This window comes from Apis mellifera, linkage group LG9 (assembly GCF_003254395.2).
Source record: "Apis mellifera strain DH4 linkage group LG9, Amel_HAv3.1, whole genome shotgun sequence".
Classification (NCBI taxonomy): Eukaryota; Metazoa; Arthropoda; class Insecta; order Hymenoptera; family Apidae; genus Apis; species Apis mellifera.
In genome coordinates, this window is record NC_037646.1 from 4002774 (window position 1) to 4025091 (window position 22318).

General features: G+C 33.9%; 1 protein-coding gene across 13 annotated transcripts in view; it reads left to right on the forward strand.

Annotated features, from left to right (window-relative positions):
• Nucleotides 1-22318, forward strand: part of LOC411347 (peripheral plasma membrane protein CASK) — a 258807-nt gene that overhangs the window by 109275 nt on the left and 127214 nt on the right. The window contains exon 1 of one of the 13 annotated variants that reach the window (XM_006559927.3): nucleotides 4480-5798. The exons of the other annotated variants lie outside the window; for them this stretch is intronic. Within the exon in view, the coding sequence (XP_006559990.1) occupies nucleotides 4944-5798 (855 nt within the window). The 5' untranslated portion in view covers nucleotides 4480-4943. Of the gene's footprint in view, nucleotides 1-4479; nucleotides 5799-22318 lie in introns of those variants that run through there. 13 annotated transcript variants of the gene reach the window in all.

Sequence of the window (22318 nt, forward strand, 5' to 3'; positions counted from 1 at the left end):
AAAGTTTCAAAGTAGAATATACATGTGACAATGTTTGTTAACAGTGTAATAAAGTAAGATTGTATGTTATGTTAACAGAACAGATTAGATCACCGAAAATTCAAATAAGTAGTTAAGTTAGGTAATTACTAGCTAAATACACACCTGTTTGCTTGCTTAGCTTCTTGTTTTTAAACTTAAGCAATTAAGAAAGTATGACTAAGATAAAACTTTCGTAAGTAACGACAATTAAATGACGATTTACATTGTATTTTAAACGCAGTTGTAATTTTTATTACCATAATTTCGACTTCCTAACAAAAAAGATTTAAATAATCTGTTCGATTTTGTATTCCATTTCCATTTTGAGATCAATAGACATATCTTTCTTATACGTATTCACATAAAGGGAAAATATCGTATTATGAAATGGAAATACTTACCTTTTCTTGATCCTTGAAGATTTTCACGAAACATTGTTCGTTTCATCGGTTCTCTTTCATTGATTGAAATCGCGTTTCCGAGAATTTAATATTCTCCCGAACGATCTCGACGCGGAAAAGAGAGAAGGGAAACACTCGTAACCGACGAGATATAGCGTAAACGAGAATTGAAAAGAATCGTTTAGGATGTGGGGCCAGTTCGCTCTTTCAAAAATCTGGATTTATGCTTTCTACGTGTGCTGTGCGCGAAACTTCTCTCGTTAGCACGTAGGAAAGAACATCTGAAATTTATCGTTTTTAAAGGTTTTTCCAAACATTGCACCACTTTAAGGAAAAAAATTATATTATCCTTTTTATTTGTTTTTAGTAATAAGATAATTACATATTTTCGTTTTTAGTTTTTACTTTCATTAATCAACGAATTCAACGAAAATAACTTTGTAAAAATTATTTCTTGCGATGAAAGATTTACATTGTAGAATTTCTATTGTTGTATTACAGTTTCTTCTAGAAAGTAATTAGTAAAATATAAAATTGTCGACAATTTGTGCATCTTGTGAACATGATTGGCATATAATTTATGATTTCTTAAAAAGTATCGAGTGCTAAAGTGAATCAAATCTTAATAAAACATGACCTTTTGTAACAGCTTCTGCCATTTCCGCATTTACGTTTAAAGAGTATCGTTACAAATCGTTTAAGGTTGTTCTCAAATGACATTAACGACGGTGAAAGTGTGTTTACCGTGACATAAATAGTGGATCTTTATAATGCTCGTGATACAGCATCGAGAGTGATGTTAATGTCTCCGTAAATATTGTATCTTCTTCCAACAAGTATAGATGGGCGTAAATGACTTTGCACTAAAGTTCCACGTTACCCTTTCGATAACTGTGCGAGAAAACTTAGCGTCGTAATAATCGTAAAAAGTCAATTTTTACGATAACTACAAGAGCCAACATATTATAATTATAATTATGAAGACGATAAATCGAACAAATTATTATATTATTACTATACACTCTCTTTTTACGAATATGTATCTTCGAAATTTCTCTGAAAAGAAACAAAAAAAAAAGAAATCGATGTACGCGCAAACACGCTTGAAATTAATAAATCTGGATACATTAGCCATGAAATATAAGCTAGTTGTAACCAGAGATATGCACGCATAAAAAGATGCGCATATATCTTTTGAAAAAAAGAAAAAAAACGCGTGCAACGAGGTACAGAAAAAAAGAAAAAAAAAATCCCCCCCTCCCATTAATCTGCGAACGTGAGAACGGATGAGAAAGAATTTGTCGTCTCTGAGCTTGAACAACTTAATCAAACAAGCTGCTAATTAATCCTGCAAAGAAATAAAATTTTAAGATTGTAAATACGCACAGTAAATTGAACGACGAAACCAAACAACAATTCTACTGAATAATTTTTGAAAAACAACAGAGAGACTACTATCACGATTCATACATTTCAAAGTTGGTGCTATTAAGTCTACCGTAGATATCGATTTATGCGCAGATCTAACCTCACGATAGAACTATTCGCACATCCATGCATAGATAGATATCTCTGTGCGATATCTCTCTTGGAAAAAAAGTGGAGAGAAAAAAAAAAAAGAAAAAAAGAGTAACAGGAAAATAGTCTATCTTCGTTTCGTATATCTTCGTATATCGAAGGAAACAACTGGAAGAAGAATACGAAAGTGCACTTTAAAATGAAAATACACGTTTTCAGGAGGAGGAGGAGGGGTGTTTAGTTTCTCGCGGCCGAAAACATCAACAATGGTGACATTTTTAAAGATCCGTCGGCAACAATGGGACCGGCATCTCGAAACGCGCACAATGTTCCTTCGTGAATGTGAGCACAATACTCGTTCGATCGTCCTTTAAGGGTGCTCGAAACTCGAAGACCATCCATACCTCCTCAAGTGTCGAAAACCTAGTGAAACGACGAGGATGCCAATTTTTGTCCCCTCTCCTTCCCTCCTTTTTCTCGTGCACAACACGTGTAACCAGCACCAGGGAAACTGGTCCAAGGTAAATCCAAGGTAATAAATTGAGAATTGTTTCAATGCGTTTCGTCAGCAACGAAACCAAGGAACACGGATTGTACACAGGTCCTGGGAAAGCTGTTTGGTTTCACGAGCGTGAAACTCGGGAACCGTGTCCTGGAAATGTTGAGAATAATGTAGGTCAACATTCGCTCCTAAACTTTACGAGCGGAACACGAACGAATAAACGAGAGACCGACGACGATGATGAAAAATAGAAACGATGGTAGTATCTGATTAAGGGAAATTAGCTAGATCCCATCCGTTTTTGGTTCGACGTTGACTGATAACGTGTTATATAATCCAACGTTGAAGTTGTTGAACGAAAACCTTTTTCGTATTAGACACAGCTTCCATTTTGAGTAACGCGATCGGATGGATAGATTAAAGCGATCTATATCTTAACGGATCGTGCTTTATCTGTCTCGCAGCTGATCGAATTGAGAAAGCGATTAAAGATGGATCGATGAAGATAGGCAACAAGTGTTGAGAAATCTTAACGACCAAACGATCCGTTCATAAATAGAATATACGTGTGTGTATGTGTGTGTAGGTTGAAAAAGATGGAGTGGAAGTAGGATTATTCTTCGATCTGACTTGGCACAATTTATGATCGATGACGTTTGTTTAACCGACTCCCTTTAGAAATTTTTATCTTTTGAAAAGTGTGTCCGGGTTACTTTTTGAAAAGAACTCTAGATAAAGTGAAATCTAAAGAAGGAACAATGAAGAAGAAGAAGAAGACGTTCGTAATTTTGTATAGAATTGTACAGAGAATTCAGCTCTCAACTTATTTCTTCTCTAAATTATTACATTTCGTTTCGTGAAATTTTATCGAAGATAAATTCCTTTTCTCGAAGAAATATTTCCAAAGTAAGAAATTAGCGTAAAAAAATTTCGAAACGATGGAAAACAGTATGGAATAAATTTGTAAAGCAAATTTCGCGGACTGCAGTTCATCAAGAGGGATCACGCGAGTATTAATTATTTAAGAAAATTCTATTATGCTCGACGGTGTACAGCATTTGTCGGGTGTATCAATGCATACGTTGTATCGCTGTACGCAGCGATAACTTTTGCAAAATTGATTACGATCCACAAACTTCACTTCGGTCGATTCACACTTGAGGGAAAGGAATACAAACTATGGAAACAATCTGTATCCATTAGCATAGCGGGTGTAAGCACGGCCTATTTGTTCTTTATCGAGGAAAACAATGGCGATGCGCTTGTTCTTCCTGGAACACACGGCAATATACGGATGCTATAATCGAATTCAAACACTTGAACATAATCAGCCCGCTTTAGAGATATCGGGTCAATTCCGAATGTAACCGAGAGAAAGAGAGAGAGAGAAACGAGGTTACTATATGCACAATACGATGATGCTGTATCACGAGAGTCCACCCAGCGTGGAGAAATCGATTGTGTTTTTCATTCACGCGGTTTCAACACGACACTCCAATTTTCGTCCCCTCCCACTCTCTTTCAACGTGGAAGAAATTCTGCCAAACCAAACCTGGGAAACCTCCTTCTTCGAAATGAACGAGTGAAGTTAATCTTCCTCGGAATGAGCGTCGAATTATTTTGTCGCGAAGGAAAAATCTTGCTCGATTTGGAAAGAGACAAAAGAAGAAAGGGAAGAAGAAACATTGAAAAGAGTCCGTGCTATAAATAGGAAAGGGACAAGGAGAGAGGAAAACCGAATGGGAAAAAGTGTGCGAATCCGAGGATGGAGCCGGAGATTGTCCATGAGAAAGGAAGAAGGAAAAGGACAAGAGTATAGCGATTGAGTGGGGGAGAGTGAGGGGTGGTTAGTAGACGAAGGGAGAAGGGCAGAGGAGGGGATGTGGGCGAACGTTGCGGTCCAGAGGGATGAAGGAGAGGCATTACTGGCGGCGCGAGGGGTAGCGATACGGGGACGGCTGGGGATGGGGACGAGGTAGTGGAAGGGTGAGGTGGTGGGTGGATGGAGGGTCGGTTGGTTGGTTTGCGTGGAGGAACTGCGCGGCAGTCGAGGCCGCGAGGCTCAGTGCTAGGGAGCGCAGCATCGCGATGCGTCGCCTTCCGATTGCTGCCGCACTCGCATACGGCTTTTTTCCTCGTTCAAACGTCTCTTCCCTTCTTCCATTCCTTACCTCCGAGTGACAACGCGTTCCTCCCCCTTTTTTTTTTATTTCTCTCTCTCCTCGTTTCGTTTCTCTCCTCGTTCTCCCCTCGTTCGTGTTTTTCTTCTTCCTCCTATTACGTACGTCTCCCCCGGTAATTTTATATAGTATCGCGTGAATTAAATCGCGTGTGCGGTTCCTCTTCGTCCTCTTTTAGTGTGTACAAGTGCGCGTTTGTCAGTGGCGTGCGTCGGCCAGCATGAACGCGAGAATATACTCGGCACCGGTACTCGTCGGAACCATGTGGCGAGATAGATCCTAATAAGGGGGCGAGAGGCTGTACACCCAGCTCTCCGCGGGATGGAAATGGATCCGTACGCGGTCGGTTGGCCGGCTCAAGGTCATGGTGTCGGCAGTGTTACCGATCGAGGTGTCGCCGGGAGTGGGAACGGGGGGAATATGAGCGACGGGGCGAACACCATACCGCGATGCTGGAGCAGACCGTGCAGATCGACCGATCCGTCGCCTATGCGGCCGATCGAGCACAGCATGCGCTCGACCGAGGCGATGAGGTCGATGGAGTCGATGAGATCGATCGACTCGGTGATAAGGCAGCCGTCGGCCGATCCGATGCGAGCAACCGTCGATCATCATCAATCGAGCAGATCGCTGGAGGGGATGGCAAGGCCTATGGAGCAACAGATACGCACGGAACAGCCGCGATCGAGCGTCGAGCATCCGGCCCCGTCCTCATCCATGTCTTCCACGCCGATGAGGGCCGCCGGGGTCGAGCATCACGCGTTGCGCGCGATAGAGCACCCGTGCAGACTGAAGGATCACGCGAGTTACATTCACGATCACCACTTTGGCGCACGAATGCACGACCACGGGTGCAGATCCGTGGAGCACGTATCGCGGATGCTGGAGCACCGCTTCCACGAGCAGCAGCATCCCGGCAGGCCGCCGATCGAGCAGCCGCCTTGTCGGCCGATCGAGCATCCGCCTGTCCGCCCGCCACCCGTCAACTATTCCTGCCGGCCTCTCGATCACGCGCCCGGAAGACCCATGCCGATGGACTGTGTCATCTATGGTCCGCATTCCCATCCACCGCCAAGGTTGCCCAGCGAAAGCCCCTTTCGCGTCAACTGCCCCGTGCACAGCCCTTTCCGATATAGATTCCCCAATGGTGCTGTGGATTATCATTCGCAACATCAGGTAAGCCCGCAATCTCTTTCGCCCAGTGGCGATGGATGCATACGTCTATCGTTGGAGATAGGAATCTTGGAATCGTCGTTCTTTCAATGGCTTACGAAATGTTAGAATTCTTTTGGTGGATATATTTATTTCTGTTAAATTCTTGAGGGTGATGAATAGGTATCTGTTAAAGACGAAATCCTTGGAAATATTGTTCTTTGAATAGTTTGAGGAATGTTTCAAATGTTTTCTTCTTTGAATTTTCTTGGTAGGATGATAGGTTTGATTTGAAGATGGAAGGAAGCGTTGTCTTTTGGTTTAAAAAATGTTTGAGCACTTTCTCTATCAGACTTTCTTTGGTATGATAATGGAGTCATGTTCTGTCGTAAAGAAATCTTGGAGGTATTGTCTTTCGAGCTTAAGAAATGTTTGTGTACCTTTTCCATCACATTTTCTTTGATATGATAATAGATACATGTGTAAATCTGTTGATAGAAACCTTGGATGTATTCTCTTTCGAATATTCGAGTTTTTCTTATAATAATCGGAGATGTTTATTGTATTGCGGATAATTTTATTAACGATAACGAAATGTGTTTTATTTTGGAGATAGATGGAAGAAAAAAATAGTTTGATATAATAGTTCTTTACGTTTCAATGTGTAGCCAACCAGATTTTACCTATATCGTGCCGAGTGAAATTCATACATGTAAAAAATTTTATGCATTTTCGAAATTTATGTAACTAGTGGGACAGAGAATATGTATTCAACAAGAAAGCAAACGGAGAGAGACATATTTCCATCGTGAATTTCAGCACGACTGTCCTGCTGAAAACCATTTTTCGAAATATATAAAAGTTACTTCATTATGCATTCCGTTCGCTGGTTCGTAAATTTAGTCTCGTCATGACGATATCATCGATATCTATTCAGAAACTTGTAAATGGTACACGGATATATACGGTTGCGAGATATCTTCTATAAAAAAAGAAAACCAAGAAAATCTTCTCGTTTCTGCACGAGATATATTTATATATATATATATATCTATTATTCAACATAAAATATTCAACGTAAAAAGTTTTAGTTCCAATTTTTTTCTGTAACAGTTTAATTAAATACAACGAAGATAATTCGCAACAAAATTATCATTATAATTTAAATCCTAATGCATAAAGGAAATAAATTTTTTGCGCGTGAATAATCGCGAAGGAAATAAATTTCTCCTTTCTCTTCTTATACAAAAATTAAAAAAGAAAAAAAAGAAAAAAATCTTGCCAACGATGAAAATAATTTTTACCTCGAGAATAATTGTCCAGCCAAAGAAATCTTTCCTTGTTTTTAGTCAACAATATCATTTACCTTGAAAATGGGACAATACCGTGGATTCGTTGCTTCTTTATGAATGTTTTCAATATTTAGCGTCAGATTCATGCTGCCCAGGCGTAATTAGTTTCTTTTATACGTCTCATTTCCTTTGAGGTATTCTTAAATAAGATTACCAAGTTAGCGGTGATACCGTTTGCGACAGTGGCTGCAAAGAAGAGGATTGGTTAAACGGATCTATCTATCAGGATAGATGCTAGATGCATTTACCACGTTGGAAATGGTGCGGAGAGTGATGCTGAGATTGGCTACTTGAGAATTACGTGTAGAGGTTTAATTAAACGGTTCAACGGAATTAGAATACTTAAGAGATAGCATTCGAAATAGCTTTTGTGTCGCAGGAGTCTAATGGAATGTAATTTTTCGTTCCTATTTGTTTTAGAATTAGGATAATTTTAGGGAGAGATGAAATATTTCCTTTCTTAAGATCTGTCTGCAATTAATTGATGGAAAGATTTTTGGGATATCATTGTTTCGTTTAGTTTATATTTAATTGAAGATATTTTAATCGTAGATTATTGAATGATCGCATCGATTTTTTCATTGTATAAAATTTATGTATCGTATCTTTTTTTTTTTTTTATTTCGATGTATTCAATAATCAAAAGAATTTACTTCATATTTATAACGGTATCAAACGTTATTCTAACGCGCTCTTTCATTTGTTAAAAAATAGAAAAATATTGATATTGAAGTATTTTCAATAATAACAAATTGTATTTTGTTCAATTTTAGTTTTCCTTTGTTTGTTTTACAGGGGTGAATTTCATAAAATTCTCTGTTTTCACGTTTCATTTCATTTTCATCGTATTTTATCCGTGTGTCGTCGTCGATAATTGATGTCACGCGATAACACACATTTATCAAAAGTATACGCAATAATCTTAAATCTACCGAGAATTAAGTTTTAAAACGAAAATATCTTTTTTTATCTTTCTTACAACTTAACTTATCGATGATTGGAAGCAAACAATCTATCGATGTTCTGTCACATATAATATCGATCAAACTCGAGTAACTTTTATAGCCATGTTCATTAAGAAATAAAGCCAAGATTACGTTCTACTTGCGGGTTCACAAGTCCACGAATTATTAAAAAACTTTTCCTTATTTAAACCGACACGAAATTGCTCTTATCGTTTTTCCTTTCGGTCGATCTTTCAAAAATTGAAGTTTAACTTCTTCTTTCTCGGGCTCGATCAAAAAAATTGTAGTAATAAACATTAGCAGAAAAAAAAATCTCTCGTACAAAAATTAGTTTTAAACGAAGCAGAAAAGATCAAGATGAAAATATGAAATGTCACATAATCATAAATCCAATTTCCCCTTATTTCATCTTATCAAATTCGATATAAAAAACATATCGGATATCTTACCAATAAGAATCATACGATATAAGATCAATATGTATAGAAGATTATAAAAATTCAACCTATTTTCTCATATTTCCCACACTGTGCATCCATACCCATTCAATCTTCCTAAAAAATAACATTATCCCTCCCTCCCTTTCGATGGAACATACATTTCCATCGAAAAAATCATCCCCCTCCCCTCTAAGTCCTCGACTTAGTTTCACAATCACTTCATCCCTCCCTTCCTTCCTCCCTCCCTTCCTCCCCAACGATGGCCGGATTTTAACTCCATCGAAGACGTTCTATCTATCTATCAAGAGTTTTACCAAGTAACGTCTGAATTTGCTCCCATTCGCGTCCTTCCTATTTCTTCGGTCGATCCTGAAAAAGAACACACAGTGGCGCGCTTACGTCCCCTCCCCCTCGTGTCGCCCACGCTTACGTGCCCGACATACAAAACGCAGCCAGAGTGGGGAGAGGGGAAGGGAAGGGAAGGAGGGAAGGGATGGCGTACCGATTTCACGAGTTTCGCCGATTTTCGGGGCGGATGGATATCGTATGCGCTGTTCAGGTAGCATCTCGTCGTAGGGGGATTCGCTCTGACATGCAAATACCATGTGCGGAACGGGACGTGGACGTGGCGATCGATATCGAGCGCCGATTTAAGCCGCTGATCTCCCCGAAATATCTTTCCCTACAGCGAAACGCGATAACGTTTCGCGTTCCAATTCCAACTGATATCCCCTTGCTTCAACCCGTTCTGTAGCTACGTCATTGATGCGTATCCAACAATATATCAACGGGGGAGGATGGCGCATCAATGAAGGGTTAATAATATAGGGGAAATGATTGGGACGCGTGCTTGATCTCGGGCTTCGCTGCGACGATAATGGTTTGCGGTGCGCCATTTGCTTACAGGATGGATCGCTTTATCGTGCGCGATATCGGGATTGGATGAATGCTACTTTCGATATTTCACGTGTATGTACACAGGGTGATTGAAAATTCGAGATTGACTTTAAGCGAGTAAGAGTTGTGTAGCGTTTTATAGGTTATGTAAGCGAGATTACAGTTGTTTGAGAAACAACTAGGCGAGAATTGAAGAATTATTTATTGGACGCGAGTTATGGGATGGGATTGATAGTTTTTGAGATATTTATTTTTGGAACGACGAGTTTATGAACGAGAGGAAAAAAGTTTCGATAGTTGGGAATAATTTTTCGATTGATACGTTGTAATACGTGGATGTAATAAAAACGTTTCGATGGAGAATGATTAGTTGATATTGTGTAATTATCTATAATATGAACATAATTGCTCTGACGGTATTTCTTGTTGGCCATATTTCATTAGTATATGTATAGGTTCAAAGGATTGATACTAGTAATTATAGTGCTAGTAATGATTGTATATATCTATGGAAAAATATTTTGCAATGATATCGATATAATACAAAATATAGATTATTTTTAATTTAATTCTTAATAATATATATTTTTGATTTTTTCAAATTTTAAATTTTATTTTTCTTATTATTATTTCGCCATATAATCGATTAATTTAATCCGATTGAAATTATAATTTTAAATTTCTTTTATGTAGTTAAACATATCCAAATATGTACATATATGTGTAATGTCAAAACTATTCAAAACTATCTTTATCTGATCCAGGAGAATATTCGTATTTCCATATAGAACCAAAATCACGAAACATTATATGCAACGAAATATTATACGATCAGAAGTTTGGACATAACCTCTAAAACAAATATCTTTATTTTATGAAAATTAAGATATTCGAAATAGAAACAGCATGATATTCTCTAAAGAGAAGAAAGATTTTAAAATATCGTTTATTACACGATATTTACAAACAATCAGGGAATCTAACGAATAAAAGAAAATATTTCTTTTCAAAGCAAACTTCGAATCATCCAAGATTACGAGTAATTGAGCATATCTCTATAATTAAGTGCTTTTAAGATCCTAAGCGGATTTCATTCATCGGTTTATTCGCAATTGAAAGATAAATGTATATTTTTTGAAACGATTTAGTTTAGGGAAATGCGAATAAGAATGACAAACACCTAATTAATTCATTGGATTACAAATGATACTTATGATATAATTGTTTATATATGTAAAAATTTAATTAAAAAAGAACAATTCATTAATTAATTAATTAAAAAATAATCCTACATGTTATAAATTAAAGTACAAAGAATGTAACATTAAATGTTAAATTACATATATTAGATATTAAATTTTATATTACTTATAAATATAGAAAGTATGAACCAAAGGAATTGGTGTTTTTAATATTTATAAAAAATTTATGATAAAATAATATGTCTCGATGTAAAATATTACATTGTCATTCATAAAAAAATCACTACATGGAAGCTAATTAATTAAAATATAAAATATAAGACATAAAATTCTATGAATATTTCTATGCTTGATTATACTTTTAAAAGTTTAAAAGTTAAATTTTAAAAGTTTAACAATTTTTTCAAACAAAAGAGAATTTTATACAAAGATGATAATTAAAGTTTTTAAATTTTGAACATTAGAATTATTCAGAAATTAAAATGTTTTGATTTGTTTTTATTGAAACATAAATGCCAAAAAAAAAAATAAATCTAGTTTAATTTAAAAGATATATTTATATGTGCAGAAATTTATTACAAATATAAAATTAAATCGAGATTTAATAAATATAAACGTAAATTGCAAAAAGCAAGTAGAACGAAAAAATTTACAACTAAAAGGGTGGAAAATTTCGGCACACACGCAGGATATTAGTAAGTCAAAGAAACCGTAACTGCACATAACCGTAACGGAGCAATGAAACTGTAGCAAGTTTAATTTCGAGCGTAATCTCGATTTAAAGTTTCGTTTGAAATATTTCGTTTTTTATTATGGTAAAATTTTTATAAAAATTTCTCTAATTATCTTTTTTTAACGTGACTATTATATTTTCATTCAAGTTTAATTAAATGATGTCTTTATTTTGATTTAAGCTAAAATTACGGTATAATAAATAATATATTTGAAATAATAAAAATATATAGATTGATTTTCTGTTGTTATAAGATCAATCTTTTAAAAATTTTAGATTACTTTTAGAATCTCGGTGATTTTAATCGGTTATTAATTTTCTATTATCTCGCTGTTATTACATACAGTTTTTGTAATGACATTCATTCAAAGTAACTGTATTATCATAAATTTCCATTTAGAATAATAATTGATTTTAAGATATGTAAATAAATAACAATTTCATTTTGAAATTTGGTATTAATATATAATTATCTTCTTTTATAATCCATTAATAGATTTATAATGGTAATCGAGTTTTTTTAAAATTTTCATTCTAATATTTTTTATTCTAAAATTTTTTTTAAATTCAACGAGATGAAATAAAATGAAAGAAATAAATAATTTTATCATTATTATTCAATTTATATATTGAAAGTTTATTGTTATTTATAAAATATATATAAAAAAAAACATAGATATTAAACAGAAACATTTTTCTATTATACAAATCATCCAAATTTGCATTTTATTCTCATCTCACTTTTAACTCTCATATTTATATTAAAATTCTAACTATTATTAGCAGCATGTAGAAATAAAATATTTAGATATCTCCATAAAAAAAAAATATGTATAAAACAAACAGTCAATACGTTCCAGTGACTTACATCGCTCTTTATTTTGAACTCGAGCTACGTGATCTTATTAAGAATGTAACAAACGCCTACAGACAAAAGTTGCAACGAGATAACAACATCGAGATAAAAGGACTTTTCATCTGAAATAGAGAAGAATGGAGATAACCATGTTAGTTTATACCAGGAAAACATCTAATACACGTCAGATGTAGTTTAGTCTTGCTCGTTTGCACTCCTTTCATCCGTTGTTTTTTTTCTCTCTCTCTCTCTTTTCTTTCACAAAAAGGTTTAATCGATGGCCGACTTCCATGCACCGAACAGCTTGCTAAAGGATATACTTTATAGGTATTGTGTAAGAAGTATGGTTCGTTGCTTGTGCACCTTTTGGTTCATAGTATCTACGAAATTCAAGTTCGATGTATATTGACTTTAAGGGACGAAGCAAAAAATTCATTTTCAAGAGTATTTAAGGAATGAATTTTCTTCATTTTATTGATATATTTATCCAATTTTAATTAGAGTTGCATATTTCGATTCTCTCTAAAAAATGTAAAGAAATATAATTTGTTTGATTTTTTCAAATAAAATTATTTGTTTTTTCTAATAATACTTTAGCATTCTGAATTTGTAGTTTCTTCTAGGCTAATTCAAGTACTTATCTATTTTTAAAAATTAATTATTAGAATAAAAATTACTCTTTAGCATTTTCTTCAAATTTAAACTTATATACTTTTGTAAATATTTGGAGTATTGTAATTTTACCATAAATTTTATCAAAGTATTCGTGATATACATGATATATAGCAAATTGTTTTTTCCTTAATGTTATTTTGAGAATTCAAAATGAGATAAAATTTAATAGATGATATTAGAAATTAAATATTAATTTCATGTACATAAAATAGATATAATAAAACATTTCAAAGCTGCACAATAAATGCTAATAGGGATAAGATATTTTTCCTATAAGAATTAACATAAAATAACAATTTACATTAAAAGGAAATTATACAATAAAAACTTTTCAGTTTTTAACATGTGTAGCCATTTTTATTTCACATGCAATTACTCTTTAGCAATTTTTTTTTCTTTTTACTTTATTTCTTTTTCATTTATTTAATTGTATCTCTTCGTTTTAAATGAAAAATAAGAATAATGCTACGCGTGTTACTACAATTAGTACGTAACAAAATATTTATCATATTTGTTGTCTACTTATTTATTCCATATGTATTATTATATCAACGATGAGTTGATAAGGACAAAAGAAGTTAAATTAAAAAGAAGTAAATATTTCGTTACACTGATAAATTAAAGATTCAACAAAGAAATAATAGAACCATAGAGAAATGTGTGTCACTCGTTCGTTCAATTTTGCTCTCGGTTGAATACTTCATTTGTAGAAGGTATAATTCTGTTTAGAGAGACGAACTGGCAGCCCGCTCGTCCAATATAAAATTCCATTTTATTAGTAAACTTAATTGATAAAAAAAAAAAAAAAAAAAGGGAAAGGGAAAGGAAATGTCTATTGTTCTTGCCGGCTTTGTTCTTTCGTTCGAGCCGATTTCGAGGCAGGAAAAGGCATCTGCTTTATCGAGTTCGCGCGGTGGAAAAACGTGGAAAACCGTGGAACTTGTTCGCGAAGGAAAATTAAGCGGCAGGGAAAAAATTTTTCCCTCCTTTGGTAACGTCGTTCACTCGTGTTAACGCTCTTCTTTTCGTTTTAACTGCTCGTGTAATAAGTAACTCTGCCGTGCCGCTATAATACACGTATATCCATCGCACAAAAGGTGATGAGACGCCTTTGACAATGAGTGGAAAAAAGAAAGAGCCATGGAGTCATGGAATAGATTCGCGGGAGAATGGAAAAGAGACATTAAGCTTCCTGAATTGATGACTTTTTATACTCAAGTTATTCTTTTTCTTTTTCTTTTTTTTTTTCGCCTTTATCACAGAAGGTTCACGGAAACGTGAATGAATTATTGGGAATTATTGGGGCAATTTTTCTATTGCACATAAAGTTGCTTAACTTATAAGCCATGTAATTTATAATCTGTTCGTCTTCATCTTTAAGTCCATGAAGAATTATATATTATAAGTCTTCATTGTACTTTAAGATTATATTGTAGACAAAATAAATTGCGCATCTACAGGGAAAGTTTATCAGATAGATCATCTGGTTAATGGATGTCAGAGGTTTTCGATCATGTCCTTAATGAAATTTATTAATTTAACGACCACGAAGTCTTGAATAAATTTATTTTAGTAGTCCTCCAGTTTGGAGGTGTGATGCCCACAAGGGAGAAGACATCAATAATCCACAAGAATTCTATAGAGGGTAATACTTTTTTTTTCTCAGATTTTAATTTTTTGATTGAAAGAAATAAAATACAGTACCTTGCGAATACAAGTAGAAGGATTATTATTATTATTTTTTAATTGAATATAGGAAATATAGGAAAAGGAAATATTATATTTCATTTTAATTAAAATTTCTTTAATTGAGGATATAATATAGGAATTCTATACTTGTGAGTAATAAATTAATCTTGTTGAATATAATGTAGAGATAAATTAATATCCCTTTTTTTTAAATTGAATATAGGAATTTATAAGGGAAAGAAAATGTTCTATTTCATTCTAATTAAAATAATAATATAACAAATTATCGATTTATGTTAATATTGATTTACTACCGTCGATCATCATAACCTTCAAATCACCAATCATAATTATAATTACGTTAATATATCGATTTGTATTTGCCCGGTCGTCACAAATATACAAATCGAATTTTGGAAATAGATAGTCAAATTATTAGACAAATTAATCACACACACTACTCATATATAATCTAAAAATACTTTAATCCCTTTAATATTAATAGAACCATATTTCTAAATTATTAAAATACAATAACTCAACATAATTCAATTCAAATCTTGATATTAGATTAGAGATTGATAATATTTCTCTATTAAAATGTAACCAATACTTATTATTGGATAATTAAGTAATCACAAATCTCTTTTTCTTATCTCATCCCTTATAAATTCATTTCCATCGCAACAAAATCCAATTTACATTATACATTCGAACAAAAATATTTTCCAATCCAATTTTTCAAAATTTAATCGTACCTGTTCCACCTGAACGGCTCGATGGAACATCGCTATCGCCTCGTCAAGTGGTTCCTTTGCCGATCGACAAACTCGTAACAGGACACGTGAATCGTGGCCTTCTTCAACCCCGTGTGACGTCCCTCCTCGCGCTTAAAATTTCACAGGCGGCCAAGCGTGCCGATGAAACTAAATACGATATTAGAGGAATTCATCGTGGTTATATATAAATAACAACGTTACAATCGAGGGGTCGGGTAACGGTCTACGGGAAACGATGTTATTACGCCGGCAGGAGGGATTACAGCCGCCTATATAATCCAGAAATTACTTGTGCCGCATTGACCCCGATAGCAGCGCGACTGATCTTCAATATGTCCCCTTGAAACGATGATTTCGGCTTACTGGCTGTTTAATCTCTTGTCCCTCGAGGTAAAAGTTACCCGGGCAGACGACCGTTTCCACGATTCCCCGCTGACTTCTGTGCCATCTCTCTCTCTCTCTCTCTCTTCTCTTTCTGATTAATTCCCTAACCTATTTTTGAAAATGCAATCTCGGGGAAATCCAGGACAATGCGGACGTTTGCCTCGTCTTCTTCTTCTTCTTCTTCTTCTTTCGATCGTCTAACGTAGTCGAAAATTTTTAACATTTTTTTTTTCTTTTTTTTCCTTTCATCATCCGCGCGTTTAACGATCGTTGGAGTAGGAGGATTTCACGTAGGGGGATAGGTACGTTCCTTTCTCGACCAGCTCTTCTATTCCCTTCCATCTTGTTCGAAGCATTCGAGGATGGGTTAATTATCTTGCGAGGTACGAGCGTAGTCGGCAATTTTTAATCAAATATTTTCTGCTGAAGTCGGGAAACACGAATGATTCCGGAATTACGAGACTGGGAAGTGTAAAATCTATTTCGTTTTGGGTTAGTAAGATGGTATTGTACAATAATTGTAAACCGGATGTTGAAATTTATGATAGAATTTTTTGTTTTTAACGAACGATGTGTTTACAATGTTTACAATATTTGGTTGAGTTGTTTCACTTTAATATAAAGTAGTTTAACTACAAGATGAACTTAAATTTGTTTGCATTTCAAAATATTTTTGTCGATTTTGAACTTTCAATAATTATGGAACGAAGTAATTAAGAAAACACAACTTGTTTATCTCTTTCCAGAAGGGAATTTATTTTCTTTAAAATGTTCATCACATATTGTTGTTGTGCGTTGTTACCTGTAATTATATCGCGTGTTTAATTAACTTGTGAATTAATTGACTTCGTAATTCAGCTTATCAAATGTATTAAACACGGCATATAAATTTATTTAAGTCGTTCTTCGTTTCATATTCTCACTATTTAATCCCTGTAACTACATAAATTAATCTTCATCAACAATATCAATTTACATTTGTTCGATTACCCTACCTACGCAAATTTTCAATTGCCTTTAAATGAATCGATATTCAAAAATGCAAATAAACCAATATAACACGCTACACTCCATTTTTTTCTATTTCTATATTTCTGTTTTATCTTACATATTTTCTAACATTCCCTCAACTTTCTAATCCGTGTATCATAATCTCCAATCAATTCTTTCGCCATTCCATTCCAATTTATCTATTATAATTGGCTTTTCAACAATGATTCCTACACACTTTTTCAATATTTCCCTTCTTTCTCTCCTAACAAAACTTCGTCATTCGTGGAAATTTTTTATCCCGGTTTGCAATAATACCGAATCGAGGGAATGATTCGCGCGAATAAACTCGTGGAGTTCGAAGTGGCAAAGTTTAGTGGCTCATTCTCTATCAGTTCTCATTTTCTCGTTAGCGCGGTGCCGGGAACACCAATTTCAGAAACAGTCTACGAGGTCAGCAATTAAGCACTTCCCGTCGTTCATCGTTTTCCCTCGAGAGCTAATTATTGTCCACGCGAACTAACTGTTTCGATATACAGCTTTCGAGGATCCATCCTACCGTACAATTTCGTTAGTCTGTCAATAAGTTGGAAGTAGAGAAATGCGGCGTTACGATCGTTTTCTGGATAGATTTATTTCTCATAACGGTTTTTGGTTATATAAATAAATTTTTGAATTGTTGCAATCATGTCGAATTATCGTGAGGATAGAAAATTACCCGCAATTGTTAAATTATAGCCTGGTATTTTAGCTATACTCGTGATATAGTAATGAATTGGAGAAAATAGCTTTTAAATAGCCAAGGATGTTCTTTATTGTCGAGAAGAATGAGTTTTAGGTGGGAAAGGCATGAAATATTCTGGACTTAATACGTTCTGTCTCGATCTTTGGAGGAGACGAAAAGATATTATAATGGCTCGAGCTTTCGCAATAACTTCACGTAGGTCTTATATATTATAGAGGATATTCGTTTTAATGTCCGCCATTTTTCAAGCTCTTTCAATAATACGAGAAAAGAATGTTTCAAACAGAAAGATTATAATCAAGTTTCAATAAGCTACATATTTAAATATTAAAAATTTTCCAAGAATTTCACTTTAAAATTTTACTAAACGAAAATAGTTGTTTGGAAAATAGTTTTTTCAACATCGAAATATATAATAAATTTTCCATCGTGAAAAATAATTAACTTTCGTTCAAAATATTTTTCTTCATTATTTATAATACTCTATATAATCAATCACGTTTCTTAAAAAATAATAAAACCTCTTTTATGATATTCCAGAAAAATTTTCAACCTTTAACAAATTTTAATATTTCAATTATCCATACTGAAAATAAACCAGTTGATCCATTCACATTCGCAAAAAGACTTCATTCACAAAGTTCAGGATCCTATAAATTTCTATCACAATCAAGAGTTTGCACACAATATGCCTTCTACATATCGCCAATATAGCGGAAAGCGAAATCCCTTTATACTCGCGTAATGACTTCAAGAAGATCATCGAGATATCTTGCATACTGCTCATAGTATCACTATCTCTCCGGCGCCTGGAAACCCTAACGTTCAATCAATACCCCTACAATTAACGTTGATTATCATCGTGGCTATTATGCTTCTCGAAAGGGAGAACGAGAAAGAACTCGTTTTAGTTAATGCGTCTCGTCTAGCCTCCACGTGAATTGGATTGTCGGCAAGCGGAAACTTACATTTCCATAATCAATACAATGGCCTCTTTAAATGGTTCGGATATTTCAGTTGCAATTAGAAAACAGTGCACGAGAAACCGCCTCGATCGCCATTTTTTAAATGGGTCGGTTACTAAGAAGTCGAGATATCTGTGATGATAGATCGATAATGTAGGATGAAAAATTATCAGGGAAATTTCGATGACGTTGAGTAGAACATAGACGTTGCATAACGTTTCAATCGTGCAGTATATTCTATAATAAATGTAGAAAGGAATGATTAAGAATTAGAGTTATTAGAGAGTGATAAGTTTTAACGTATATAGGAAATTACTGTGTATTGTTATATTATTATTCAGGATATTTTATGGATGGAATATTTTTTAGATAAAAAAATATTAGATAAGAGAAAAATTTTTTAACAGAGTAGATATTTTACTTGTGGGATTTTGATTTTATTGAATATTCACGAGATTCAAAAGGAATTAGAACATGCATGATTGTGTAATTATCGTATGAAGATGCATTTGTGTAAACATGATAAAATAAATTATAAATGGTAATCGTTAATGAACACTGAACAAACTATAATGCCATTAATCAAAGTTAATTAAACTTATATACCTTTCTGTCTTATATTGGAATAATTAAAGCTTTGTTAGTAATCTGGAATGGAGAAAATTATAATTTCCTTTGTAATGCAGGATTATGTATATATATATATATATATATATATATATATATATAATGTTTCTATTAATTAAAATTTTCACTGGTGGTAAATATATATATTTGTCTGTATGTATGTTTTCTCGAATTTCCATTCTATGATTGTAATCAGAATATCACATCAATTATGTTTATTATTTGGATGCACGCATTGTTTAAGCTGATTCAATTCATTCGTTAAAGGAATTTAAATAGGAGGAATTCTGAAGAGAATGATTATAATTATAATTTACTTTTCCACGAATCAATTATACTTTTTAAATTATTTAACATTAGAATTGTCGAATGATTTTTATTAATCTAAATATCCAGAAAAATATAACTTTCCCTACCAAATTTTCATTGTATATTATTATGCAAATGCTGCAAGTATTATCTATAATCATCTTACATAAAACCTTCTTACATTTAATCAAATTATGAAGTTATAATGGACCTTATGTGAATCTTGTAAAGAATCCTTTAATTGTATTTCAAGTTTTCACTTAATTCAATTATAGCAATCAGTCTCTAATTAATTCTTTACAATGGAACACCTCTGTGAAAAGCAGTAGTCTCGAGTTGTTTGAAATAAATTTTAACTCTTCCCAAGATGATCTGATGCATTGTTACGTATCTCTCCACTCGTAAAACGACGTATAGCCGTAAACTGTTACCTTTAAAAGACACCCGCGACGCTTGTTACTGTCAATTTCTGAAATTGGACGACGTTCGTGTCTTCATCGAGATTGAGATACATTCGCTTCACGAAAACTAATCAATAGTTTTTCTACAGAATTTTTATTTTTGGGGGTAACAAGATACAAATTCGAAATTGATTAAAAATTTTAATGAATAAATTTTTAACGGTGTATATTCGATATATTCTGTGTACGTCGGTCAGTTTTATTGAAGTTTTTAATAATGATTCAATTTTCATTTTTCCTTGCTTATTACAGATGTAATGTATTATGATGTGAAATGTTTATAATGAAAATGGATCGAAAAAAATGAAGATTTCAATTATTTTCTTTTTTCTTTTATGAATCGTTATAATTATTTTCTTGCCTCGATAATAATTCATTGAGTTTCACATAGAGATTATACTAATTTGAATTTAGATATTTTCTTATCATTTTAATAACAAGATGAAAGTAGATTCTGTGTTGGATTAATAAATTTGATTTAATATAGGTAAGTTTTGTTATTAAATTTTTTATGTTGATAATTATTTATGCAATTAATATCCATTTTCAAGATATTGCAAAATATAAAATTGAACGAATATTGAATATTTTAAAAACATTAATTTTTAATAATCTTATTATTTATTCGTAAGTACTGCTTCTCTTTTGAAAAATGGTAATTTCCTCTGTTCTTGACATCTTTAATTGTGGAAATGGATGGAAATTTATTGAACGTCGGAAATGCGAGTTATGAACCTATCATGTTGCCAATTATGAACGCTCGTCCATAGATTTATAATGCATCAACTGCTATTGAGAAACGTGCAAGATTAGAAGTGCCATTAATTGACAGAAATGTATGCTTTCGACAATAGTTCATTCAAATTATCTTTAACTTTTTGTTTAATCATAAAGCAATCTATTTCATATCGATAGATGAAGATTATATCTGAATCCATGTTATTAAATATTAAATTTTATCATTAGAATAAAAATATTCTATTATATTTTCAAATATATTTAAATAATTTAAATCTATCTTCATCAGATTTATCTTCAGCGACCAAAGTGTCATATTTTTGACACAGAAATGAATCAAACCGTGCAGCTCTTATTACTCAAGCTCCTCGTAATTTCAAGCTGCAAGTTTGCTCTCTCCACAAAGCAGCATGACATTTCAGAATACAAAATCTTTGAATAGGAATATCTGGTATTTGCACCTCACTGAAAAGATGGAGGGATTTCGTTTTTCTCGCGAGAAGAACGACGTCCTCGTTTACCTAGGACGGTTGAGTAAATAGCGCTAAATCAGATCTCTCTCTCTCTCTCTCTCTCTCTCTCTCTCTCTGTCTTTTCTTTTCAAACTTTTTAAAGTATAACGGTCGAGAGAAATCTTTCGATAATCGTTACACTTTCTTCATTTATTAACGAGATAAAAAGATTAAGAAAAAAATATCTCGTTTCGAGCTTTCTTTCGTCCCATCGAACAAATTATTATTATTATGAATCGATATTAGCAAGAAAATTCAATGATCATTTTAATACATCAATATAGAAAAACTAGGGCGGGGAAAAAATGTTAGAATCAGATTGGAAAAACTTTCATATTTTCTAAATCTTTCATTATTGTTCATTCTTCCAAAATTAATATACTTTTTTTATCAGAAGCAAAAAAGAATAGAAACATTGTCAACAATTAGAACAATTTCACATTAAAGTGAGCATCCGGAACTTTATTGGAAACCATCAGAAAATGATTTTAATAATTTACAACGATAAATTTCCAAAAATATACGTCAAAATCTCGGCTAAAATTACGTTTCAACCACGATGCATACACACACACACCACGCCATATTTAAATATCCACGAAATTCTTAATCGTTTGGGCAGGTCAGGCATCTTCAGAATTCTAAGTGGTAGCAATCCAAGTAATTTGGCACGAGGGGAAATAGCCGCCACCCATATGGGCACCGGCCATTATTTAAAACACAGGGCTGGTTGTTGTTGGGTTACTAGCTCCGGTCAGCCTCAATAGAATACATTACCGTTATGCAAAGCGGAAGAGAATTTCGCAGAACCTGGTTCACGGTAGCTCGTCGTGTATCACGCTTCGTGTAATCTCTTCGCGTGTGTCTCCCTCTCTCTTTCTCTATTCCCTTTTGCCGGTTCCTCCAGCTTCTTCTTCCGTGCCGGCTGGCTTACCTAGCTAACTGGTGCGAGCAACGAATGGTGTGTGTGTGTGTGTGTGTATATGCGCGTAGTCGTCCACCTGCTGCAAGAAGTTACATGCTGGGTCCAGACCGCCAAGCGTTTCCGTCCTTTTCAACGCTGCGGTTCACGGCTATTCCACAATCTCGGGCACGATAAGTGGGTGGCTCGTTACTTTTTGATCAATATTTAACGGCCACAGCAGGCTGAAATTGCGTCCCTCGCGTTTCTTGACCTCTAACGATCGCTTTTGGTAGTCGTGGATTGTCTAGGATGTATTTTTTT